This window comes from Eptatretus burgeri, chromosome 22 (genome assembly GCF_056783735.1).
Source record: "Eptatretus burgeri isolate ZD-2024b chromosome 22, Ebu_testis_v1, whole genome shotgun sequence".
Classification (NCBI taxonomy): Eukaryota; Metazoa; Chordata; class Myxini; order Myxiniformes; family Myxinidae; genus Eptatretus; species Eptatretus burgeri.
The window spans coordinates 1846595-1873184 of NC_140982.1; the positions used below are offsets into that span (position 1 = coordinate 1846595).

Consider the following 26590-nt stretch of genomic DNA (forward strand, 5'->3'; position numbering starts at 1 on the left):
GTCATAGCACAGACTAGTTATTCAGTCTTAATCCCAGGAGAGGATGGCCTCAAGGTCTAGCACCCTCTCCGCTAAGCTGTCTCGCCTGAGTTTGAATCTCAACACAGCTATATATTGTCATCACAGCTATGAATACTGCTATGAAGGCAATGGCAAACCACCCAGGATAACCCTTGACAAGAAACTGCTTCGGCAGCACCGACGCTCTGTATAGGAGAACAGAACATCAGGATCAGATTCCCAGGAGTATAAAGTGAAACTCAGCATGCCGAGAACAGTTGACACAGAAAGAAGGGACATCAGCTTTGCTTCACTCCACGGAATGTCCTCAGACACTCCTGAGAGCGGTGCTGCGTGTTGTTTCAAAGAGAAAGAGAGAGAGCGAAAGCTGGAACCAGGAGTGAAGTTCAAAAATATTTTGCTTCCAGGAAGAACTTGTTGTCTTAGGCATGTTGCATGCATATTTATTACCCTTGAAGACAAACTCAACGATTTACATTGATAACATCCTAACACAGCCCCCTAAGTGTGAATGATTTGTTGTTTCCCTTCGTCTCTTGCGGTCGTTGTGGTTACTGTCGTCATTGACATGCCATGTTGAGTTGCATGTTGTAGTCGGGATATTTCACACTCTGTTGAAGTCGAAACACCCTTTCATGCATCTTCGATCCCCCTGTACTTTTTCAAAACTTTTTTTTCTACTTCTTTGGGAATAAAGTCATTTTGAACTTATCCTTGACAAATGGAATTATTTCACGAGAATCGTCCCTTTAAATAGTGTAGGTGATGAATGGATGATTTAATCAGCATAGTTACTCAAACCAAAGAAGACACCAAATACAGCATTGGAGCTATCAGGAGGAACCCAAACAGGTAAAGATTGAATCACATCAGGAGGAACCTGGATAGGATTTGGGTTTTGGGTTTCGACTCCTTCGCCCTTAAACCCATCCAGGTGCAGCCGAGTGAGCCTTACAAAAGCAATTTGCAAGAGTTCAGCTCTCCGTAAACACATGGAAAAAGAACGAGAGTAAAAGCAAGTCAAGTTTAAGAGATACTTTTAAATGGAGAACGCATCAAGTCTTTCGGCTCATATATTTAACATTTGTTTCCCTCCTTCATGAGAACAGAGTTACCAAAGATATCTGAAATGGTTAGTTGGTTGATACTGTGACGTCCACGGGACTTGAACAGTCCCGCCAACGTAGAATGAGCCGAAACGATGGAGGCGGTTTATTTTCTTATAACCCAAAGATGGCGGTTTTAATCGCTCTACCGCAAACGGGACGAGGAAGGTGGCACGAGTCGCTTTTCACTGAGTTAATAATGTTTATTTCTCTAACAGAAATAATAAGACTCGGCAAGAGGAGAGATCCGGGGCGATTCGACGGGATAGTGGTGTGGGTTCGGGCGTGGGGAAAACACAAACAATTCCAATGGATATACAAATCTCAAACCCTCTAAGGCGCCAGGTACACACACACACACACACACACACACACACACACACACACACACACACACACACACACACACACACACACACACACACACACACACACACAAAACGTAGCTGGTCCTGGTGGTCAGGCTGGCCCGTGGTGTAGACGCAACAGTCCCTGGATTGGCGTCGGACGAGCTGGCGTTGCGCTCGTCTGGTGCAGGAGACACCGTGGTGCTGTCAACCTCCTGGTGTCGGCCCAAGTCCGCTCACAGCCGCCAGGGAGCCAGTTCTGGCGCCAAGTTGCGAGCAGGAGAGGGAGGCAGGTCCGCCCGCCGTTCGACCCCGTACTCCGAGCCAGCAGAACCCTAGAGCCAACCGAGGTGAGGCACGAGGCACAGCAAGGCCACGAGACACGATCAATCCAGGAACGAACCAGCGCAACAATCGAGCACGCTCCGAGCACAACAACCTCCACCAAAACGCTTTTTCTTCATCGATCTTCTTCTTCCACCCTTTTCCCCGAACAGAACCTTTTTATCCTCGAGTCCTCGTCACTTCCAATCGAGCCGTTTTATTGGCCCTCCGCCGTCGCCTTCCGCCAATCGTGATCACGGGGCGGAGCCATCCGCAGCACTGTCCTGTGACGTCATGGCAAGCCTCCAGGGAATATTAACAGGGTTTACGCAGACACACTTTCCCTATCCCGTCTCCCTATCTAATTACGTGACAATTATCATTTCCCCCTTGAAGAAATGGACATTTACTGGACAACTTATCACCACTGAATTGCTACTTATTACATCGAGATCCTGGTACACTCGAACAGCATGGCATACCTAATTAAACATCCAAATTACCCTTTGAATGCATACCCCCCCTCAGACGTAACAATACTTACTGGACCTTGAAGCATTCAAATAAATGAAGACAATGAGCAGTATGGTCGTGATGGTCAGAAGAACCATCAAAACCAACTCGAGAGTACTGTTCCCCCGAGAGCGACGCTGCACTCCATTCACCATGACTCGCGTGTTCGTGGAAGGGGAAATCCCTCTGGCAGGAAATCGAAAACAGGGTCCGTTTGACACTCAAACCTGAAACGAGAATATGACGCCAATGCGTTGATGGATATGCCTCCGACAACATGGGACATTGACCCATTGTTACATTTGATCTCAGAGAGAGAGACAGAGAGAAAAAAAACAGCAGATACTTCCAACTTGAGTCGTGATCTACAAAATGATTTTCATGTGTTGCAAAAAACAGTTGCTTTACGAAAAGAGAGGAATGAGAGCCATTCCTTGCCAACATTATTGGCTTCTCCCAACCCAACATGTGGTCCACAAACACATTCCCATTGGTCATCTTTATGACTTATGGATCCCACATTGGCGTTAAAGCCACCTCATAAAACATATGACTCACTTGCTGGTGTAATGTTCAAAGCCTACTAGAGGTCATCAAATAAAGTATTCTTCACGACCCTGCTTGAAACAGGAGGTAGTGCGTAGTGGGATATCCCAAAGAGGAGATTATACAGGAGCTCATCCTGCCACCAACAAGTATAGCACTAATTAGTCTTGAACTACAGGCCTTCCAATGTTCTCTTCCTGATTTCCATGCTGCTATAGCTAGGTCATTGCGCACTATGGTAACGCCCGATCCTATCTGTACTGTTGCCGAATACCTGGTGTGGGCCTGCCAGCTGTCTGCACGATGCTTTCTCCAACCCGGTAGACAGCATTGCCAATTCAGTTGGCTCTTGTAGAGTGACAACCAACACCTGGTGTCTGTTCAGCACTCTGGTTGTTAGGTCCACCCAGTGATCTGCTTGAGTGGCCTCAATGCCCTGCAACAGTCTCTTCTGGTCAAAAAGTAAGTGATCGCATATTTCAGGAACCCAGGTACCATTTTGAAGATCTCCTCCTTACCGTTGTTCTATGTGAAAATAATTGCTCTTGGCAGCTTTGAGAATTCTCTGTGGAAGAACACAAAAAGGATGAGCCAAATGGTACCATCGTCTGACACGTCTGACATCTCCCCATTAGCTGGTCAGTACAAAGGATGTTCTGTTATGTCTGATCGGCACAGTGAGGAGTGGTTGTACAGGGACACACACACACACACACACACACACACACACACACACACACACACACACACACACACACACATTACGAGACTTGACCAGACAAACAGCCACTTCGCTTGGGGGGATATGATGTGATGTAACTTCCCAGTGAACTTCCATGATGTTGCTCTTCTCTCCACACTCAGCAGGAGGAATTTCCTCATACATGTGGATATCAACCTGTGGGGTTTGTCCATGCTGTATGCTCTAAATGTTGAGTGTCACACAAGAAAGCAGCATATTCAAGACAAAAACTCTTTGGCATGACTCGGACAAGGTTGGAATTGAAACACAATCTTTCCAGACTCAGAGTGGAAGCTCCAACCATGACAACACTGAGTCTGGTTATGTTTTTCATGAAGCCACAAAGTTTTCAACAGCATTGCAGAGGTCATTAGTGTACAAAAGGGGTGCAAGATACTCCGTCGGGGCAACCGAGCCTCTATGCGGAGATGACATGAGCAGAATCAGGTTCAGAGCTATGTGCTGACTGCGTGAGTGGAGGAAGCAACAAGCCGGGTAATAAGGTGGCCTTTTATTGCCACAGTCAAAAAAGTTGTCAAAGTAGAACATGGTGGCAGACTGTGTTGAATGACCTTGGCCTCCCTTAATTGTTGAGAAAGAAGCAGCAGCAGCACATCCAAAGTCAATCGCTGAGATGGAATCCAAATTGATGGTGAAAGGTCCGGCAGTTTGAGAAAAGGAAAGACTCGATATCAGCTGTGATGGATTTTTTTTGTTGCACCAGTGGTAGCAATCTTGCAAGGGGAAGGAGGGAGATGGGAGGGAGGGCAGATTATCATTATGAACAAAATGGCACAAAAGAAAGTCTTCTCTGTGAGCAGCGTTGCTTTATAAGTTGTAAATGCATTCGCTGTCGTGAAATGAAGTGGTTTCTTTGTGTAAACATGCTGGCTTTGCTCAATGTTGTCGTGTGTACTAGGTAAATGGTCGAGGTTACAGAAAGCTGAACTTTTGTCTCAATTGCAAGAGTTCATCGTTCAGCGATCCTTGCGATCGCATCACAGCGAGAAGGTCTTTTCGGCAATTGGGACAAATGTGGCACATAATTCATACGGGATAACGAATTGGACCCAAGGGACCGTGTCAAGGCCTGGGTCATGACTGCCGTCCTACCAGCCCTGACAAAAACTAGTTCAGCGAAGAGAATAATTTTGCAAACACACTTCAGAATGGGGAAGTCTTTCCTGATTGTTGCTGTACTCACCTTGAGTAGAGTTCATTTTCTGCTTTGTGTGCAAGTTGTGTTGCTCAAAGAAATGTGTATGATCACAGTCAGGATTTCATGATTAAAGAGGATTTTATTGTTGTTGCAGTACCCGGGTCATGACCCAATCTGCATTGCCTTGAATAAAATCCATTGATATCTCCACATGACCTACCTTTTTTATCCTTCATACATAAAAACACACAATGGTAAAAAGGAACAATTGTGCAGGAGGAGACCAACCGGTCGATTATTCCTACGCTGCACCAATCCCAGTATCATCACCGATCGACACTCAAGTAAACGAGTCTGGTGGTGGCTTCACAGTTAAGGTGGCTGGCTTAAGATCTTAGGATCTTGAGTTTGAGCCCCTGTTGTGCCGTTGAAATAACACTGGGTGGGTTGACTTAGCCTGTCAACCTTCTGAGGTTGGAAAAATGAGTACCAGCTGACTTGTGACAGGGCACTGCATCAGCAGTACAGCTGCTCTTCCACAAAAAGATGATGTTACCTGCAGCCTCAGGTTGCGTGTGAAGCAACAACTCATGCTTCCTACAAGTCCTGCAAATACCTCCATAATCCTCCATCCCCAATGCATCCAGGTACAGTACCTATGTAATGACCATCTAAAACTATCCACCCCTCCACTGCCACTACCTTCCCAGGGAGACCATTCCATGAATTAACTGCTCTCTAACTGAAAAGGTCCCAACTTCAAAACTGTCTGGACTCTCATCCTTTTTACCCTCAAGCTCCGGCCCCTGGTCCGAACACTGTCCACTTTGCTGAAGAACTCCACTTCACTCTGATGTCCACACCCTTCATGATCGAAAACATCTCCATTTGTGAATTTATTAATTTTCCTCTCTCTGGTTCTCTTGAACTTGAAAGGCCAATTTTATCTGTCCATACATTTTGGTTTTTGGGTAGTCGATCTCGTCGAAAAAAAAATGTTTTTTTGAGATTTGTTCTACCCTTATTATCACTATTTAAAATGGCGATTTCAGTTAACACAATGGTGATTTCGATGAAACTTGGTTGGTAGGTTCATACCATGACCTAGTTATGTGCAAATGAGAACCGTTGCTATGGACGCCACCGTTGCCCAGCAACGGGACTTTGACATTTTTGAAAAATCATAAAAAAATTATTTTTTCGAAAATCAAAAATCGGGCCACGAGCGACTGTGGGCTCGTGTACATTCAGCCATATTGTCAAAAATTTCCAGCCGGATCCTATGAAAACTGTCGGAGAAGATAGACTTTGAATGAACCCTGGTCGAAAACAATAAAAAAACGAAGTTCGTTATATCTCAGAGACTATGAGTCAGATATACATGAAACTGGTATGGTAGGTTCACGATATATCCCAGTTATGTGTGAGAAAGAACCGTTGCTATGGAACCCTCCGTTGCCTAGCAACGGCCGAAAAACCTCTAAATGTGGGGGTATTTTAACGAAAAAAACAATCTGCAGCATAAACCCTTTAAGCAAGAATCATGAATTTTCTTGTGCTTAATCCTCAGGTCATCCCCCATCGAACAGGCCCATCGCGTCAGGTTCTATTGGGTAGTCGACTACCCATGTCCGCCTACCGGCTTGTTATCTTGCCAAAACGAAGTTTTTGCAAGATATGCAAGTCAGCTTGTATGTTTTTTTTTGTCTGTAATCACGTATAAAAAAATTCTGCAGAGCAGTTATCATTGGAAATTTTTGTAACTTCGCATATCAGAGGCCTATAGAGGTCCCTTTCAGCGCACAAAATTTTGAAGGTCAAGGTCAAAGGTCAAGGTCACTTTGTCGCAAATCAGGGGTAGACGAAACCCTTATTTTTTGAGTAATTTTGATCGGATCGTCTCAAACTTCATGGGAATATAGTTCATGGTCTGGCACTCAGCTGATTTATTTTTGGTGGCGATTGGCCTTGACCTTCATTTGTTTTTTATCTTGCCAAAACGAAGTTTTTGCAAGATATGTAAGTCAGCTTGTATGTTTTTTTTTTGTTGTTTGTTTGTTTGTCTGTAATCACGTATAAAAAATTCTGCAGAGCACAGTTATCATTGGAAATTTTTGTAACTTCGCATATCAGAGGCCTATAAAATTGGCCTTTCAAGTTCAAGAGAACCAGAGAGAGGAAAATTAATAAATTCACAAATGGAGATGTTTTCGATCATGAAGGGTGTGGACATCAGAGTGAAGTGGAGTTCTTCAGCAAAGTGGACAGTGTTCGGACCAGGGGCCGGAGCTTGAGGGTAAAAAGGATGAGAGTCCAGGCCCTTTCAGCACATAAAATTTTGAAGGTCAAGGTCAAAGGTCAAGGTCACTTTGTCGCAAATCAGGGGAGTCGACAAAACCCTTATTTTTTGAGTAATTTTGATCGGATCGTCTTCAAACTTCATGGGAATATAGTTCATGGTCTGGCACTCAGCTGATTTTTGGTGGCGATTGTCCTTGACCTTCATGGTTAGCGCCTGAGGTCAAACATATTTGACCCCAAGGTCAAATTTTCAAGTTTTAGGAACCATAATCATGTAGTACCTCAAATTGAACACCTCGATGAGTGCTTTCTAGATATGTCAAGCTTGAGACATTATGACGTCATTTGGTGACGTTATGAGGCAAAAGCATATTTTTCATGGTGACTGTAGAACGATTCTCATCGGAATCTCTCGTGGGCAGATATTCCTCAAGGAGTCGCTCCTGGTGGATAGCAGCTCTGTTCACCTCAGTGTGACCTTAAAGAAGCCAAGCAAGATAATGAGCGAACAGCAAAGAGGAGAGACAGAAGGGGGGGAGGGTATATATATATTTTATATATACATATATATATATATATATATAATATATATATATATTATAAATATATATATATAATATATATATATATATATATATATATATATATATATATATATATATATATATATATATATATATATATATATTATATATATATATATATAAAATATACCCTCCCCCCCTTCTGTCTCTCCTCTTTGCTGTTCGCTCATTATCTTGCTTGGCAACTCCAACTGCAGCTAAACCACCCACTGTTACTTCCTTGCTTTTTTTACTTTCTGTCACCTTGCTCTTCCAGGAGCTTCAATCTTGGGTGCAAAAAAAAAATTTTGTTCTTACAAATAAACTTCTGTAATCAGAATAAATAAGTAATCACCATGTCGAGGAAAATATTCCAATTTGTCTCCAGTCAAGCATTGAATACACTCATCAGAGAAAAAAAAAACTGCATGCACAGTTTAAAGAAGGAAACACCTCGAGCATTTCAAAACCTTAAATAAAAAGCATCCAAAATGTCAGCCGATAAGATGACTTACATAACAACTACGTAAAACTCTTCAGGAATTATCGCAGAAGAGATATTTTTGCATACGTAGTCAGGGCTCGTGGAAGAGCTCGTACACTTAACAGATCAGGACATAACATGACACAAAGAGAACAGTGGAGACGCATCCAAAAGGGACAGTAGAGAGGGAGGGGGAAAACACCAAGAGCAGAGTCAAAGGCCAAGATAGAGGGAGACTTGGATAAGCAAGGAGTGTGGGGAGGAATGAGGGGCAGGAGAGGTTGCATAGGGTGGTGAAGATGAAGCATTGGGGTGGACACAATGGATACAGAAGGAAACTACAAAGTCCAAAGAGGGAAAACTGGAAATCCAAACTGGAAATTTGGATGGAGGGATTGTTTTTGGGTTGGAGTCGAGTTAACGAGGGTCGAAAAGATCATGGTTTTGGATTGGGGATGATCTGAGATGGTGGTGAACCAGTGTCTTGAAGACCTGGAAGGAAGATGTATCATGGTGTTGTATTTAATGTAAAAGTATACAGGTTTCTTTTCAAGTTACACTGATTTAAGAGTTCACTGAATCCTTGTTATAAGAGGACGATAAAGATTAAGATGGAGGGAGGAAGTTGAGAGAGATTTGAATGGCGTGGGATTGAGAGATGAAGATATGGAAGATAGAGGAGAATAGACAAGGCGGATCCGAGTGGCTGACCCCTAAATGTTGGGATTAAGGTACAAAAAAAACGAAGAAGGATAACCACTTAAATGAACAGCAATGCCAGGAAGTAGAACAAATGGCTGCAGAATAACCTGCTGCAGAATGAAAGATCAGCTCTTGTTCATCAAAACAATTCCAAACTAGTGCGGGAGCACTCGGTAGAGTGCAAAACCTCCGCCGCCAATACTGCTGGGTCACTTAAGTGAACCTGATATCCTATTCATTGTAGGTCAAAACGGATCAGACTCGACTGAACCACGATTGAATAAACTAAACGAGATCGACACGCATGTAGAAATGCCAAAAAAATAAAATCGAAATTTTTTTGAAAAAAAAGGTGCAAAATTTCTGGGGTTTTTTCTCGAACAAATTTTTGTTGGGGGGGGTTGGAAATCACTTAAAACATGTAGAAATGCAAAAGAAAATTCAAATATTTTTCAAATAAAATCGAAATTTTTTTGAAAAAAAGTTGCAAAATTTTCTTTTTTTTTTCTTACAAATTAATTTTTTCGTTGGAAATCACTTAAAACGTAGAAATGCAAAAACAAAAATTCAATTATATTTTTTCTAAATGGCCGCCATAGCGGCCATATTGGACTTTGGACCAAGTCCAAAATCTTATGGCATGATCCTTGGACCATACCTCATCCCCCCACCAAATTTCGTCGAAATCCGTCCAGGAGTTTTTCCGTAATAGTTAACAAACAAACAAACAAACAAACAGACAGGGGTGAAAACAGTAACCTCCATCCATCTTCGATGGCGGAGGTTAATTATAAAATTGACAACTGTTAAATTACATCGAGGTACCAACCTGTCAACAGCATGCAATGATGATAAGAAGGCATTCAATAACGTCCTACACCCATTGATCATACAATGTATCCATCGCATCCATCCATTGGGACCATTCTCTGTGCAGAGCGTTGGTGCTGCCTTTGCAGTCTCCTCGGCTATTCGACACAAACCTGGACAGGTCGCCTCTCCGACACAGGACACCAGCAAGCTGGCACTCATTTTCCCGACCTCGGAAGGATGACAGGCAGAGTCAACCCCACCTGGTATTAACTCAACAGCTGAGTGGGATTTTAACTCAGGACCCTCAGATCCAAAGCCCACCACTCTCACCCTTTCGCCAACACCAGGCATATGCAATGTATGGAAAGCACAATGAAACTATGGAGCTCAACCCTGATATTACATCACGCAAAACTTACTATATTCATATCCCACATGTTAAAAGATGTCTTCAAAAGACCGATCATCTTTCTTTGTTTTTCTACTTTGAGCTTTAGATCTGCAAAGTAAAATGATCAAGAAACAAGTAGGTGGATATCATGTAATCTCAAACAAAAGAGAATGCAAAGGAACAAACAACGTCACACACCTGCTGCACCTGGACGGTCGAAACTTTTCTGGGAATACATGAATAAATGAACACACCAACTAAAAATTACCCCTGTGTGGGGTGACGGTCATCTCTATAATACCACAAGTTCTCAATGTTCAGTTCAGGTAACCACGAAACAGTCCAAACTAACCGTTTAGATTGAAATAGTCCACAGAGATACACTAGGATAATACTAATGACATAATTAATAAATATGTATTGTTCATTTAGTACCCGGATTAACACATCAGAATCACCAGTAAGTGCAATACGTGATTTTCCTGTCCGTCCACTCTCTGGGGACATTTCACTTCTGGTTCTAGAAAAAAAAACGAAAAAATAGACTTAGCTCTCGGAGATTATTATAATCCTGTAGATTATTCTTCACTGATTATAATGCAACTTTCAGAATGAAAATTGGTCAAGTATTTATAGAGATATTGAGGTTTGAAAAATCGTTAGAGCGAGCAAATTCATTATGAATTCCACAGAAGTTTCGTGACACTGCACAAAGTAACACGTCAGGTATGAAAAAACATTTTTGTATGCCAGATTCATTAATTATTAATTATGGAATGTACTCATTGATATATTAATCAGAAAGCCCGAAGCATGTAGCATAATTTATCACTTATCCCCTCATCAGTGATCCGTGGCCTCGCCCCACAGCCTGCAGCCCTATGTCCGCCGGCGATTATGTTAGATATCGGCACGATCGAGAGGAGCCTGCGAATCATCCCTGCTGCTGCACTGAATTGATGCAATCGTTCAGCCAGAATATTCGTCGTCAAGATGTTGCGTGATTAAATCACCAATACAGTCACTCAAATTTAAACCGCCGACATACTTCTTAACAATCACCTTCGCCCCAGAAACCACAGTCAATCTGAACCACGCTGGCCACTGCTCAGACGCCATGACCGGACTACTGCGCAGTTCTACTACGCAGTTTGGTTAAAGATGACTCGGCATTTTGGCGCGTGCACAAAATTATATTTTGAAAATAAATGCCGACGTTTACATTTCGGGTTTTGAAACTTTTGCACCTTCGGCGGAAAATGTATCAATATAAAAGGCTAAAAATGTGTTTTATATTAATATTTCATTTCTCCTTCCTTCCTTCTTTGGGAATCGCATCGGCGTTTTTAGCCATCTTCCAGATCACGTGACGATCAAACGGGAAGGAAATTCAAAAATCTGTCCGGTCAGATACAAGATAATATTTTTTACAATCATAATCAATAAATAGTTGCCGAATATCTTGAATAATGGCAGACTAGATAGGTTTTGAAAATGGCGATTTTTATAACTTACGTGACCTCATGACCTCGTCCCTGACCTTGAACCCGGACAAAAGTGATATCGTTGTGCAACACTCATCGACCTCGACCCACATACTAAGTTTCATCAAGATCGGAAAGAAAAATTGTTGATGGACGGACGGACGGACATTTGGTCCGGCTTTATTAGGTCATCTCTGAAGAGATGACCTAACAAGGCCTCGACTTCAGGGAAGGAAACACAACAAACACACAAGGCCTCGACTTCAGGGAAGGAAACACAACAAACACACAAGGCCTCGACTTCAGGGAAGGAAACATAACAAACACACAAGGCCTCGACTTCAGGGAAGGAAACATAACAAACACACAAGGCCTCGACTTCAGGGAAGGAAACACAACAAACACACAAGGCCTCGACTTCAGGGAAGGAAACATAACAAACACACAAGGCCTCGACTTCAGGGAAGGAAACATAACAAACACACAAGGCCTCGACTTCAGGGAAGGAAACATAACAAACACACAAGGCCTCGACTTCAGGGAAGGAAACACAACAAACACACAAGGCCTCGACTTCAGGGAAGGAAACACAACAAACACACAAGGCCTCGACTTCAGGGAAGGAAACATAACAAACACACAAGGCCTCGACTTCAGGGAAGGAAACATAACAAACACACAAGGCCTCGACTTCAGGGAAGGAAACACAACAAACACACAAGGCCTCGACTTCAGGGAAGGAAACACAACAAACACACAAGGCCTCGACTTCAGGGAAGGAAACACAACAAACACACAAGGCCTCGACTTCAGGGAAGGAAACATAACAAACACACAAGGCCTCGACTTCAGGGAAGGAAACACAACAAACACACAAGGCCTCGACTTCAGGGAAGGAAACATAACAAACACACAAGGCCTCGACTTCAGGGAAGGAAACACAACAAACACACAAGGCCTCGACTTCAGGGAAGGAAACACAACAAACACACAAGGCCTCGACTTCAGGGAAGGAAACATAACAAACACACAAGGCCTCGACTTCAGGGAAGGAAACACAACAAACACACAAGGCCTCGACTTCAGGGAAGGAAACATAACAAACACACAAGGCCTCGACTTCAGGGAAGGAAACATAACAAACACACAAGGCCTCGACTTCAGGGAAGGAAACATAACAAACACACAAGGCCTCGACTTCAGGGAAGGAAACATAACAAACACACAAGGCCTCGACTTCAGGGAAGGAAACACAACAAACACACAAGGCCTCGACTTCAGGGAAGGAAACATAACAAACACACAAGGCCTCGACTTCAGGGAAGGAAACATAACAAACACACAAGGCCTCGACTTCAGGGAAGGAAACATAACAAACACACAAGGCCTCAACTTCAGGGAAGGAAACATAACAAACACACAAGGCCTCGACTTCAGGGAAGGAAACATAACAAACACACAAGGCCTCGACTTCAGGGAAGGAAACATAACAAACACACAAGGCCTCGACTTCAGGGAAGGAAACATAACAAACACACAAGGCCTCGACTTCAGGGAAGGAAACATAACAAACACACAAGGCCTCGACTTCAGGGAAGGAAACACAACAAACACACAAGGCCTCGACTTCAGGGAAGGAAACACAACAAACACACAAGGCCTCGACTTCAGGGAAGGAAACATAACAAACACACAAGGCCTCGACTTCAGGGAAGGAAACATAACAAACACACAAGGCCTCGACTTCAGGGAAGGAAACATAACAAACACACAAGGCCTCGACTTCAGGGAAGGAAACATAACAAACACACAAGGCCTCGACTTCAGGGAAGGAAACATAACAAACACACAAGGCCTCGACTTCAGGGAAGGAAACACAACAAACACACAAGGCCTCGACTTCAGGGAAGGAAACATAACAAACACACAAGGCCTCGACTTCAGGGAAGGAAACACAACAAACACACAAGGCCTCGACTTCAGGGAAGGAAACATAACAAACACACAAGGCCTCGACTTCAGGGAAGGAAACATAACAAACACACAAGGCCTCGACTTCAGGGAAGGAAACATAACAAACACACAAGGCCTCGACTTCAGGGAAGGAAACATAACAAACACACAAGGCCTCGACTTCAGGGAAGGAAACATAACAAACACACAAGGCCTCGACTTCAGGGAAGGAAACACAACAAACACACAAGGCCTCGACTTCAGGGAAGGAAACATAACAAACACACAAGGCCTCGACTTCAGGGAAGGAAACACAACAAACACACAAGGCCTCGACTTCAGGGAAGGAAACATAACAAACACACAAGGCCTCGACTTCAGGGAAGGAAACACAACAAACACACAAGGCCTCGACTTCAGGGAAGGAAACATAACAAACACACAAGGCCTCGACTTCAGGGAAGGAAACATAACAAACACACAAGGCCTCGACTTCAGGGAAGGAAACATAACAAACACACAAGGCCTCGACTTCAGGGAAGGAAACATAACAAACACACAAGGCCTCGACTTCAGGGAAGGAAAATATCAAATTAATGTTAAATAAAGAAAAGGAAAAACGTTTTTTTTTTAAGGGAAACGCTGATCACGGCACCGGATGTTTTAATTACCTTTTCAAATCATAAAAGAGAAATTTATCTTTCAAAACAGGAAGATCTTAATCATGAATACCTTGTGACAAGCACCCGACCGGAAGTGACGTCGGTCCACGGAAACTTCCTTTAAAAATACACGTGATGCATTTACGGGAAAAATAACGATTTAAAAATACATTTCCCGCTGATTTATTTGGTTCCGATTGAAAGAGCGATGACGATCGGGTGAAGCCCGTGAGTGCAGTCTGCGCTGAGAGCGTTTGCTTCCGCTCGGCGTGATGACGTCATCATGACGACAACACGCACGGTGAAACATTTCTGTGCGTATCGAATGACGTCATTCGGATACCTCGGAATGACGGATACCTCAAAAAAGTTGTGGACGGATTCAGATGAAAGTTGTTGGACACGTTGGGTGTGTGACAAGCACACGTTGGGTGTGTGACAAGCACACGTTGGGTGTGTGACAAGGACACGTTGGGTGTGTGACAAGGAAGAAAGTGATTCGATTTTGGTGAAGATCCGAATCCGGATCTGATCTGATCCGAAAAAAATTAAATATGAGAATTATTTAATTTTTTATTTTTGAAGCGGTTGTTCACCATTGAGAGACTGGACCATGAAGGACAAATCGCACGACATTTTAAACACCTATTGGACCCGAGATGTTCTCATGGATCTGGCATTGAGTGGTGGAGGTGTGCGCTCCACCGAGTGCCCTTCCAGTTTTGTCTGTTCCGTCCTGATCCGTTCAATGCACTCGCTCTTCCATTCAACCCAACCGATGGAGATGAAAATTGAGGACGAGGAAAAGTTCCTGGAAGACCCAAACCTCAGGAGAATGAGAAGGAAAACGTGTTGTGGAAGGTTTCAGGATGAACCTCGGTTCGAGTATCAACGTCAGCTTTCTTTCTTCCAAATCACAATTATTTAATGGATTGTTATTACCATAAAGCTGCAAGACCACGTCCTACTTATGGCATCCAAGGTCAACTCATGTCAGGGATCACTGACTTTCTCCACTCCCGGATTCAGCCAATGGCCGCCAGTTGTGTCATTGCTGGAGGCGCGGTTGTGCCGCTGATGCAGTGCCCCCTGTTCCCAGTAAGATGGTACTCGTTTTGCTGTCCTCGGAAGGATGATAGGCTGAGTCACCCACCTGGTGTTATTTAACGGAAACAAGAGAGGCTGAAACCCAAGACCCTAAGATATTAAGCGAACCACCTCAACCGTTAACCCGACACCAGGAATGACCATAAACTGATATTTACAGAGAGAAAAACAGAACAGAGAGTCAGACAAACAGAACAGAGCGTCAGACAAACAGCTTAACCCCGATTTTTGGATAGTCGTCTGTCCTTGGTGCTGCGGTGAGGGTCTCGTAGTGGGTCTCGTGAGTGTCTGAGTTCAGTTAATTAATGGAAAGATTTCTTTTTAACTCTCACTACAAACCCCAACACAACATGGGGTCAGTCATGGGCACAAAATATCCCCCCCCCTCCTTACATGAGGATGTGGTGGGTAGATGATGTGATTTACCCCTTGCACACGTGGTATACTGACCCCTGCGAGAGGGAAGGGGTATTCGTAGCCATACCAGCCATGTGGAATGATCACAATCATCATACATTGGCCCTGTTGGGTGGTTATCCATGGTCTTGCCCCGTGAAGATATCCCCACGAAAAGGGGAATCGATCAATGTTAAGGCACAAAACTAAAGGTACAAAAGGATTCTTTAGTTTTGTCCATCAATGGACGTAACGGTCGAGGTGGAGAATAACAAGTATCAACACAAACGTAATCACGACCAAACGTCTGTGGACCGCAACTTCCAGATCAACGATCCTGTCCACGTGTTGAACTCCGGATGTGGAACCAAGTGGTGATCCGGCATCGTTATCGATAACATCGGTGAAATGATGTTCCTTGTGAAGTTGTGTGATGGTAGACGCACGCGTAAACAAGATGACCAACTCAGGTGACGTGATGGGGAGCCAAACATTGAACCGGCTCAAGTGCCTTTGTCACCCACTACTGTATCAGCACCACCTGCGTTTGAACCTCAGGTGTTTCCTCATGCAAGCTTTTCACCCACCAATGTACCTGAACTCCATCCCGACCCTGTACCCCTTATTGAGGAACCCACAGCAGTCGTAAGCAAGGACAGCCCTCCACCAGCCCTCAGATCAGCTCGTGTCTGTAAACCTCCTGAGAATCTTGATTTGTAAAATAAATAAATAAAAGGGCGGGGGTGAGGAGATGAGGTGGTTAAGGAGGGTCATGTGACCCACCCGTGTTCCGATGATGTGCTGCGTTGTCCCCGTGCCTGGGTTAAACCTGTTGTTCCCACTTCAGAGTTTTCGTCCCTGTTTATTGAGTACAAGACACCACTCATACAGGGTGACGAGACAAATGGAGAGAAAAAACGGGACGTGACGCACCTGAGGGCACGAGCTTTCTTGCTCGCGCTTGATCTGAGACCAAAGCCTCCACCTGGGCCTTTCGATAAACAAACACAAAGGTAAATCGATAAACAGGAGAAACACCAACAAAGCATGAGCGCCTTCCTCTTCTTCCTCCCATTGGCACCACCACACCCATCCTGAGGCCATAGTTCTATACCACATCAACAGCTGCTCACACGAGGCTCCCCACGCGACCATTGAGCAACTTCCTCGGCTCCTGCTGACTCGAGTTGGTCATCTTGATCTTCATTCTCATCCTCGGTCGGCGGGAAATCCAAGGAGGGCATCGGTTGTCGCCTGCAAACCGAACACAAAATCATTGGGTCACGTGATAAAGACAACAACAAACAACAACACATACAAAACATGACAAAAACTCCAGCGCTTGTTCATTTCCCAAAAGGTTTTTGCTCGACTCCACCTGGGCATATTTATTTAATTCTCGTCTCTTCCGCCTGTGAAACCGCCTTTCCGAGTCCGCTGTCTTGAGGTCTTCCCTGCGGGGTTTTGGGTCAGCCGGGCTTGCCACCACCTCGTGATCTCCCCCAATTACAAGACCGACCTTCACTACACCTGTTGACTGCTGACACCGTGTTCCCACCCACGTCCTGCTGATCCCCTCCTCGTGTCTGGTGTCTCCGTACATTGTTGTCCGGGTGTTTTCCCTCTTTCCCCATTTTGATTGCTCATCCATCGCCCTTCCCTATTCTCCTGTCTTCTTCATCTTCACTTTTTTTCACCAGTCGAGCACAAAAAAGACTGAAACGATGACAATGATTCCAATTTCTCATGCGAGGAAGTGACATTGTCTCTCGGCATTTAGGATTTGTTTAATTCACCGTGTGAGGTCTGAGGAGGCGGACGTTATCCAAGTAATATGTGCTGTAATCAAATGGTCATGTGACGTGGGGTGAAGTTTAAACTTCCTCCGTTGAACGGTTTTCGACGTGCGCTCTTCACATTCGAACTGCCGCTTCATAACTGCCGGCAGAGATGACCGGTTACCAAGACGTCCGGCTTTGATGCGACACCTGATCCATTACATCCTCTTTATTCAATAAAATTCAGGATGGATTTAAAAAAAAACAAAATTAAAAATCAAATGGAAGACTAAATCGGAACAGTCCTGCATTGGAGGAATCAGAAGGAACCAAACAAGGAAAAAAAACAAAGAAGTGATCAGGAGGAACCTGGATAGGATTCTCATTACAGCTGCTGCTCCTCGACCCTCAAACCCGTCCAGGAACAGCCAAGGGAACCTAATTCAATAAATAAATAAATAAATAAACCCAGATTTAAAATAAATAAATAAATAAATAATTCTGACTGCCAGACCTTGTATCCGATCAAGTTGAAATTTAATACGTGTATTCCCCTTCACGACTGGATCATAATTGTGAAGTTTCACTTCGATCGATGAAGCGGTTCAAGAGAAATAATTTCTTTAAAGATTTTCCTCTCAATCCAATATGGCTGTCAGACCACGTGACCGACCAATTATTCGTGAATACCCTGGTATCACCAAGGCTTGAGGAACATTTGTGTGAAGTTTCTCCTCGATCTATTCATCCGTTTCAGAGATTAATATTTTTGAAGGTTTTTTTTTTAAAGCAATATGGCTACCGAACCACGTGGCCGATAACGTCATCAATTTTTTTTTCTGTGGACCAGTTTATCCGAAGATGACTCTCAAAGATGTTCATACTTCTCGGATGTAGAGTTCTACGTATGCAATGATGCAAACGCAGAACGCGATGCAAACATCATAACGAACACACCGAAGACATCATAAAAAAATCACCTTATTTCCCATGGGGAGTACTTGACATGTGCCAAGTTTAAATGTTTTCCTCCGAGCAGTTTCAGAGATGCAGAGATCCAACGTTTCTTCTTTTTTTCAACATGGCTGCCACATCACCATGACCTATGACCTCATAATTATAACTAAAACCTTCTACATGAGTTGTCGCTCCGATGGTGATAATTTTGTGTCAACCCGACAAGTGGTTGCGGAGAAAAGGGAATAACAATACGCAGACAGGTACGTACATTCTACGTGCATTCTACGTACGCACGCACGGGACCCACTTTTTGCTGCAAGGGTGCGGGGATAATTATAAAGCTTCTTGCTCCCTCCAAATCAATTGTGGGATCAAGGTATCGCGAATTTGCTGGATTTGCCATGAGGAGCAGTGTCAGGCGACTCCTTTAACCACAACCAAATAGTCCATCCATGAGAGTGGTACGACCCTTGTTCGACTTGACTCGTATGACTCCCTCCATCACCGCACACCCCCCCCCTCCTCCCCTCCTCTCAACTCACCAAAGTTCATTCAGAACATCTGATAATCCAATCTGCAAAACATCGTTGGTGTCCACCTACCCTTCCAGCTTTCTTTGAACATTTTGAAGCTGCATGTCCAACCAATCAAAGTCCAGCTCAGAATCCCCCAGTTGTTGCTTGGTCATCTTCAAATTGAGGTTCACCTGCACAACGACAAACAGTCCCCACAACCCCAACCATTAACAATCAGCCTCAGGTGTCATGGAGAGCCACGAACAATCAAATGTGGAGAAACAGATGCTATTCCTAAACCAAGGTGTGTCGTTTCTCAAGAGTGAAACCTTCGACCGGAGTGAGATGGCGTCCTTCCTGTACTGTGCTCCACAATATTGAGATACTCAAGAACGACATTGTTAGAACCAGCAGGTACCCACAGAAATTCCGCGTTATGCAAATGGTAACTCGCAATGTTATGCAAAGAATAGTTACTTCATTAAATCAACCCCCATTCCAACCCCAACACCTCAACCAGAAGACCTTGATAGGAAGCGATGGCGGATTCCGTAACCTTGCTGATGATTGGGAGAAGGCTGATTGGTTATGGAGTTGCAGGGATCTGTTTTCGCACCTTTTTTATGCAGGGCAGTAATGTTTGCTGATTTCCAAGCAGATGGAAGATGACCTTGAGCAAATGAGAGGGTGAATAGAGTGGTTGAAAAGGTTGAGCGAGAAGGAGAAGGAAAGGAAGACAAATTTACCTGTGTATAGAGGGCATCACCTCGTGCACACACCTGCTGTTCACACTACAAACAAACCCCACCACTGGAGGCCCGTCCATCCAGCAATGAACCTGCTGTGAGTTTGTCCACAGGAGCCACAGGTGACACTGTGCTTACCTTTTCCTTCCGTTTGTCCGCCTCCTGACGTTCACTATCAATCTGTTTTGAAAGTTGCTCCACCTGCTTGGCGAGGCGGCGGTTCGTTGCTCGCAGCTTCTCTCGTTCGCTGCGCATGGAAACATGGTCACGATGCTTTGACTTTGTTATTATTCATCAAAATGTCATGAAAATTCATCCCTATTATTTATTATAATTCAAAACACCTGACGACCAATGGAAAACGTGGCGACAGGAACACTGGACTGTAACTGGTGGAGACTTATAATACCCTTCCCCACCTGGAGGCGGCGCGACACGATACACATTTACATGGAGAATTTGCATCACTCCTTCATCACCCGTGGACCCGCCGAGACCCGGCAGGTCCGCCACATTTACGTGTCTCCACACAGGTGAGGTTTCCAGGTTTGTTTTAACGTCGCATTCACGTGCCCAACGTACCAATCATCGGCTTTCAATCGGAGCTCGAGATTGTCGGCCAGTCCTTGCAGCTGGGCGAGGGCAACCTCAAACTTGGGTCTCCGAAAGTCCTCGATCCCCGCCACCAGTACGCGCATCTTCTTGATCTGTCGGTCCGTATCGGCGGAGGGAGGAAAAATGAAACAACACGTCGGAAGATTGGCTGATGCACAATCAAAAAAAACCCCACTCGGTATCAAATGAGTATTTTTAATTTGTAGTGGTCATCCAAAATAGCACGTTCAAATCTCTACTCTTCTTCTTCATGCATTTATAGGCCACGTAGGGTTGTTTTGTGTCTCATTGTGTGAGTTTACCCTGCGCCCTCTACCGTCTCCTCAATATGAGCACACAGGTCCTCGTGCAGACACCTCTGTGACCGGAGCGTTGGACCTCATGAGGCAGGTCCATTCAAAACAAACCTCGGGTTGGTTGTGCTTTTGCATTTCCCACTCTGCGGTTCTCGCTGTATTTGTGAATAAATAAATAAATATTTTTAATTACTTGGCAATTTTTATTTCTTTTGACAAGTCTGTTGATCACCTGGCAGTTCCGCCACATTTACGTGTCTCCACACAGGTGAGGTTTCCAGGTTTTTATGAGTAGTCAGGGTGACTGTTGAGGGATATATAGATAAACCATGGAAGGATATCGTGATGCGGTGATCCCTTGCCTTGTGTTGCATCATTCTCACAACGGCCTAAACAAATGCAGTCTCCTTCCCTAACACACTTAAGCTGACAGCACAATTGCAGACACCCTTAATAAATAAATAAATAAATAAAATCAGTGGTCAACCTCTCCCACTGTTCACCCAGTTGGAAGCTTTTAAAAGCGAAACAAGGTCACCAGAACTTGCATGGACGTACACCGCGATGAAGTTCCTCGCCAAAGTTCGTGGATAATTTCAGGACCTCTTGGGTTTCCCTGCAGTTGCTGCATAAATTTGGCGTCACGCTGACTGCTCCCTCAGGTGTCCTCTTGTGGTCGCAAAAACAAAGGAACCAAGTTACAGGGTAATCATTGTGATATATGTGTTGATAGTCGGCATCTACTTCACTGGTGTGTGCAGCTGGCAGCACTCACCTGGCTCTCAAGTCTCTCTTGGATCCGGTCCTGCTCCTGTTTTATCAGCGATTCACGCAGCTTGTGCTGATCAAGTTCTATTATTCGATCATCCATGTCAGCAGCTTGGTCTGTACTTCCTCGGCCACTGATCTAACACACACACACACACACACACACACACACACACACACACACCATATCTGTCAATCCAGGTATTCCGTGCAGACACAAGGTTCGTCGGCATTTCCATAACAGACATTTTGTTCATCAATGTTGATCATTGCAGTGAAACTTGTTCCCTCCACCACCCGAAGGGAGATGGACGTCATGTTTTCATCCCCGTCTGTCTGTCTGTCTGTCTGTTTGGCTGTCTGTCTGTCTGTGAATAGGATATCTCAAAAAGTTGTGGACGGATTCAGATGAAACTCGGTGGACACGTTGTGTGTGTGACAAGGACGAATTGATTCGATTTTGGTGAAGATCCAAATCCGGATCTGGAAAAGCGATTTATTTAATTTCTCTCAGTGATTCTTCACCCATTGAGAGATTTCCTCCTGTGTCACGTGACATTTCAAACCTGTAATGTTCTCGTCATGTTCTCGTGGATCAGGCATTGCGTGGAGGAGGTACGTGCTCCACCGAGCGCCCTTCTAGTTTCTCACATGTTTTTATGTTGAATCCATTAAAAAGTTGTTGATGTCTATTTTTATTAATTTATTTGCTCGGTCATCGTACAATTTCAGTTCAATGTTCTCAAATATTGAAAGTTTCATAAAATAGAATTTTTTTTTCAATCAATTTGAAAAATTTGTATTTTTTTTTTTTGACAAAATGTCGGTCGGGAATCGGTGGACTCGGACTCTCCAAAATCGGTATCGGCATCGGACCCAAAAATCTGGCATTGGTACCAAAAGGGCTCTAATAGCAATGATACCAAAAACTATAAGGACACTCGGTGGAGCGCACACCTCCGCCACACAATGCCTGATCCACGAGAACATAACGAGCCCATGACATGTTTGAAATGTCACGGTGTCCATCGTTTTTGGGCCGATCTCTCAACGGTGAAGAATCACTTAGAGAAATTAAATAATTCTCTTATCCAGATCCAGATTCGGATTTTCACCAAAAATGAATCAATTCGTCCTTGTGACACACCCAACCCGTCCACCACGTTTCATCCGAATCCGTTCACGACTTTTTCAGATATCCTGGACACACAGACAGACAAACAGACAGACAGACAGACAGAAAGGGGATGAAAACATCATCTGCTTCACCTTCGGTGGTGGAGGTAACAACAATGGCTCATCATGGTCCTCCTACTTATACGTTGCAATTGGTCGCCGTCTTTGACAACAATACAAATTTTCATTACGGACCCGAGGAATCAAAAATAGGACCACACGTCCTGAAGCTCACCTGGATCAGGAGCAACAGTCACTCAACCTCCGCCCATCTCCTACAACCCCTAAGACCCTTATTTTTAGCAGCGTCTCGCGTAGCGAAGGCTGCTCTAAAATAGCTCAGTGTTGTTGTTGTTGTTGTTGTTCTTCTTCTTCTTCTTCTTCTTCTTCTTCTTCTTCTTGTGAAGACAAAATCTTTATATTCGGACTCGTCTCTTTTATATTCACGATCCGGATCTCCTTAAATACTAAACACCTGTACACATCCTCGCATTGACGGTGCCTTTTGAGAGAGTCGATCATGAACTTTTAAATATATTCGGACATTTGCTTTAAAGTTTCGAAAAGTTCACGTGACTATTTAAAGATTATTCCATTTAACATATTGAAATTTCGTAAAGACATTATTTATTTGGGAAATACACTATATTTCTTAAATACATAAACACACGATGACGGGTCTCGCTATTGGCTTGATCAAGGCACGTGACGAAATATCGGAAGTTGTTGTTGTTGTTGTTTATTGTTTTGTAGCCGACAAAACCTTTTGGACGCTGCTCTTGGACACATTTGTGCTTGTTTTTTTAATGCTGATGAAGGTTGTTGTCCAGTTTCATCGAAATAGTGTGTGTAGTTTCAGAGAAGAGAGAAAATACCTATTTTGTGGGGTCAAACCCCCCCTGTAGACCCCCTTAATGAGCACAGATTTTGATACACTTTGGTACATGATGGGTGATGATGGTTGTGGTCATTTTGAGATGTTTTCTAGTTAAAGAGTTGTCTTGTGCGAAAGGAATCATCACTCACTGCCTGTCCCTCATCATGTCTCCACCACGCCACCCCCTCTCCTCACTCATCCACATCACCCCCACCGTCCCCCCATTTCTCCACTCCCACTCTTCACAGAGTTCCTCTCCTTCCTTCAACTCCCCCTCCCTCCTCAAACATCTCCCCCACCATGGGATACTCCTCTCACCTCCACCCCACTCCCGATACTCCCTTATATTACCCACTTATCCCCCGACTGTCGATGCTCCTTTCAACCTCCCCTCCCCCCCCTTCCACGTTCCAATCGACCTCACCCCCCGCACAACGACCTTTAACCCCGACATGTCGGCACGACCTCACCCCCCGCACAACGACCTTTAACCCCGACATGTCGGCACGACCTCACCCCCCGCACAACGACCTTTAACCCCGACATGTCGGCACGACCTCACCCCCCGCACAATGATAACCCGGGTTCACCATATGCCGCGCTTTCTTCCACGTGACCTCCTCGGACATCACGCACTCCGAACCAAGAGGGACTGGACGTGTCGCGCACGTTACTCTCGTTCAACGTCTTTCTTCGATTCAAAAACCGCGCTTCTTCTTCTTCTTCTTCTTCTTCTTCTTCTTCTTCTTCTTCTTCTTCTTCTTCTTCTTCACTATGTTGTTGTTGTTGTTGTTGTTGTTGTTGCTTTTCGTTCGTTAGGTTCTCGGAGGGAGGTTTAAACACACAAACAATTTTGAAAACCTCACGTTTTGTGGATTAAATGTGAATAAAATTGTTTTATTGTTAAATACGTGAAGCTTGCGGATGGGCGTGGCCTTGGTGACGTCACGCGTTCGAAACTTTCTGAATGAAGGTCCAAGTGGTGCTGGAATCGAACCCAGACTCAGCACCCACCCCACGTGTTTATACTTTCGTGGTGTTGGAATCGAACCCAGACTCAGCACCCACCCCACGTGTTTATACCTTCGTGGTGCTGGAATCGAACCCAGACTCAGCACCCACCCCACGTGTTTATACCATCCTTATGCGGTTGGTGAAGGATTAACAAAACAGCAGATTCACAAAGAAGGACTCACGGGTGTCGTCATGGACGCACGAACACTGAACGACTATAAATGACGAAGCACAACATGCACAGACAAAACTTCTCCAATGTTTGAACGAATCCACCCAGCCGCCTCGATTTCAACCGCAACCCAGAAAGTAAGGGTGTGTGTTCGTGTTACACTCGTTTGGTTCATCGTTTAACGATGGTGCACTCATGGGGGCTGGGCTTGTGATGATGAGAACCTGTGAGTGTTCGAGTGTACCGGTCACAGGTTGTCATGGTTACGAGCATCCTCCAAGAGGTGGGGAATCCACTTTGACCCCGCCAAGCTTCACCCCTCCAGAGATGCTTCAATAGCAAAGCTGGTTGAGGTGGTTAAGAAGGGTGTTCGCTGGTCAGTGAGTTTTCTGCTGGTGAGAGGAACGCTGGGGGAGCGAGCCGTCCGAGCGTTATCCGGTCCAGGCGCGGTGTGGAGCGGGAGGCCAGTCCAGTACCGCCATCCATTAGATTTAGCAATAAGAAACCGGTTCTTTCTCTCTTCCAACTCGTCCACTGTGGACGCACAAAGACTAATTACGAGGGCAACGCCTCATGAACCGTTATTTTCAGAGCAACTACTGACTCACACCCTGTCCGTTCTTAAACTAAAGTACCGGCACTACACCCAGCTCCACCTCTTCAACATGTATCTCAACATCCTTTTACTCCTCCTTTGCCCGTCCCTCACCTTCCCCACACTTTGATCATGACGTGCCCGCGTGTTCGTGTTCGTGTTCTCCAAAGCATCTTCCCTTCATCTTAACTTTGACAAAAGTAGTATTTTTCTTTAGGGAAAGGGCTGTGATGTTCCGAAGGTAAATCTGACATTTGGAGGTTGTGACAACCGGGTGAAGGTTTTCGGAGTATTCTTGAGCGAGACCACGAATGGTGTAAATAATTGGCGTAAAAAGTTGTCCGATGTTAAAAGTTGTTTTTGCGAATGGAATGAGCGGAAGCTTTCGCGGAGAGAGAAATCCCTTGCAGTCAACGGGAAGATTTTTCCTTTCTTGAGGACCCTTGCGGAAGTGCTACCTGCTCCATCTCTGGTCGTTTGGGATTGAAGGGCTTGATTTGTGGTTTATTTTGGGCAGAGTGGATCTTTTAACCCAAATGGGAAAGTCTTGTTGGACCGTTTACTTTGGCCATGGGGTCACGGTATGCATCCCAAGCTGTTTAAATGTTTTGATTTTGTTCACATAAAAAAAAAAAATGAAAAGGACTCCTTCATAAGGTGAGGGCCAACAAGACCGAAACACCTGTCCGTGGATGTTCCCTCTCCAGGGTGGACTGGTCTATAAAATTGAGAATTAAATTCTCTTCCAGTGAGTGACTGCAGGACACAAACTAAAAAAAACTACTGAACCAAATCCAACCAAATTTTGCATGTTGACAAAGTGGACCCCAAATGTGGTTTGTGACAGGGTAGCATATGTGGGGGAGGGGGTTCATCGTGTGGGGAAGGCTCCAATTTTCCCTCCGGAAATGTGTATCGTACAGCACTCCCGGTGGTCGCCATATTCCGAATCAACTTCTTCTTACATAAAAAAAAGTTTAAAAGCTTGATAATGTGCATTGCAGTGATGTTAACATATTGTTGCGAATTCGCGCCTGCCGGCGTGCGATCGGCCGCTCGACTCGAATGGCGGCCGCCTCGCCCACCGGACGGACAATTCTGTCGTGACCCTCTCGGAACAACGCCGGGAGCTAGTCACGGGTGGGGGTTTAACCCCACCACGACCGTGCCAATTGCCCACCCGCGCAGGATAGGGTTGCTCGCCAAATTCGATCTACCTAAGTACCTGCGCGGATGGTCGACCGGGCGATCGTACCTCGCCGCAAGCCGACTCCGGACACTAACCGCTTAAGCGGTCCGTTCCGTGCTATCGGGATAACCGAGCGGTGTTATCGTCGGCCTCGACGGTTCCGATTAATTATCAGGCGTTTTAAGCCCACTGTGAACCCTTTTACGTGAAGCAGGATGGAGGGTCAATAAATAAAAGACAAAGCGAAACAGGAAAGCAGTTCACACAATGCACAT

General features: G+C 44.7%; 2 protein-coding genes across 20 annotated transcripts in view; both read right to left on the reverse strand.

Annotated features, from left to right (window-relative positions):
• LOC147008057 (neprilysin-like) overlaps positions 1-14574 on the reverse strand; it is a 22036-nt gene extending 7462 nt beyond the window's left edge. Inside the window, exons 1-7 of one of the 16 annotated variants that reach the window (XR_015053657.1) lie at positions 11528-12161; positions 10471-10532; positions 10041-10120; positions 4172-4333; positions 3376-3422; positions 3132-3293; positions 2343-2538 (exon numbers count right to left, since the gene is read on the reverse strand). Coding sequence is in view for 11 of the 16 variants with exons in the window: in XM_085865829.1 (XP_085721955.1) it covers positions 2343-2466 (124 nt within the window). In the remaining 5 variants the exon portion in view is untranslated. Of the gene's footprint in view, positions 1-2342; positions 2539-3131; positions 3779-4171; positions 4334-10040; positions 10121-10447; positions 10533-11527; positions 12163-14120 lie in introns of those variants that run through there. The other 15 variants (XR_015053656.1, XM_085865829.1, XR_015053658.1 and 12 more) reach the window with 15 other exon arrangements.
• Positions 14575-16456: 1882 nt separating this feature from the next.
• Positions 16457-24070, reverse strand: LOC147008058 (cingulin-like). 4 transcript variants are annotated; one of them, XR_015053654.1, is made up of 8 exons: positions 23936-24070; positions 21300-21431; positions 21083-21193; positions 20196-20320; positions 19752-19860; positions 19379-19537; positions 18955-19058; positions 16850-16868 (listed from the first exon to the last, which is right to left on the reverse strand). XR_015053654.1 is itself a non-coding variant. In XM_085865809.1 (7 exons), exons 1-7 carry the CDS (start codon positions 23972-23974, stop codon positions 16733-16735), a joined length of 756 nt encoding a protein of 251 aa, XP_085721935.1. In that variant the 5' UTR covers positions 23975-24070; the 3' UTR covers positions 16457-16732. The 4 variants fall into 4 exon arrangements, 2 of the variants coding, with proteins under 2 accessions (XP_085721935.1, XP_085721936.1); XM_085865809.1 differs by lacking the exon at positions 19379-19537 and having other exon boundaries at positions 16457-16868; XM_085865810.1 differs by lacking the exon at positions 19379-19537 and having other exon boundaries at positions 16457-16868; positions 21300-21426; positions 23936-24063.
• Between the last annotated feature and the right edge of the window lie 2520 nt (positions 24071-26590).

What these genes read in the sequence shown, in the direction of transcription:
- LOC147008058 (XM_085865809.1), bottom strand. Translation starts at nt 23,974, where the DNA reads ATGTCCGAGGAGGTCACGTGGAAGAAAGCGCGGCATATG. An exon ending in CGATTGAAAGCCGATGATTG is followed by an intron (nt 19,861 to 20,195) that starts GTACGTTGGGCA and finishes TTCCATGCGCAG; the next exon opens with CGAACGAGAGAAGCTGCGAG. An exon ending in GTTCAAAGAAAGCTGGAAGG is followed by an intron (nt 16,869 to 18,954) that starts GTAGGTGGACAC and finishes TTCGGTTTGCAG; the next exon opens with GCGACAACCGATGCCCTCCT.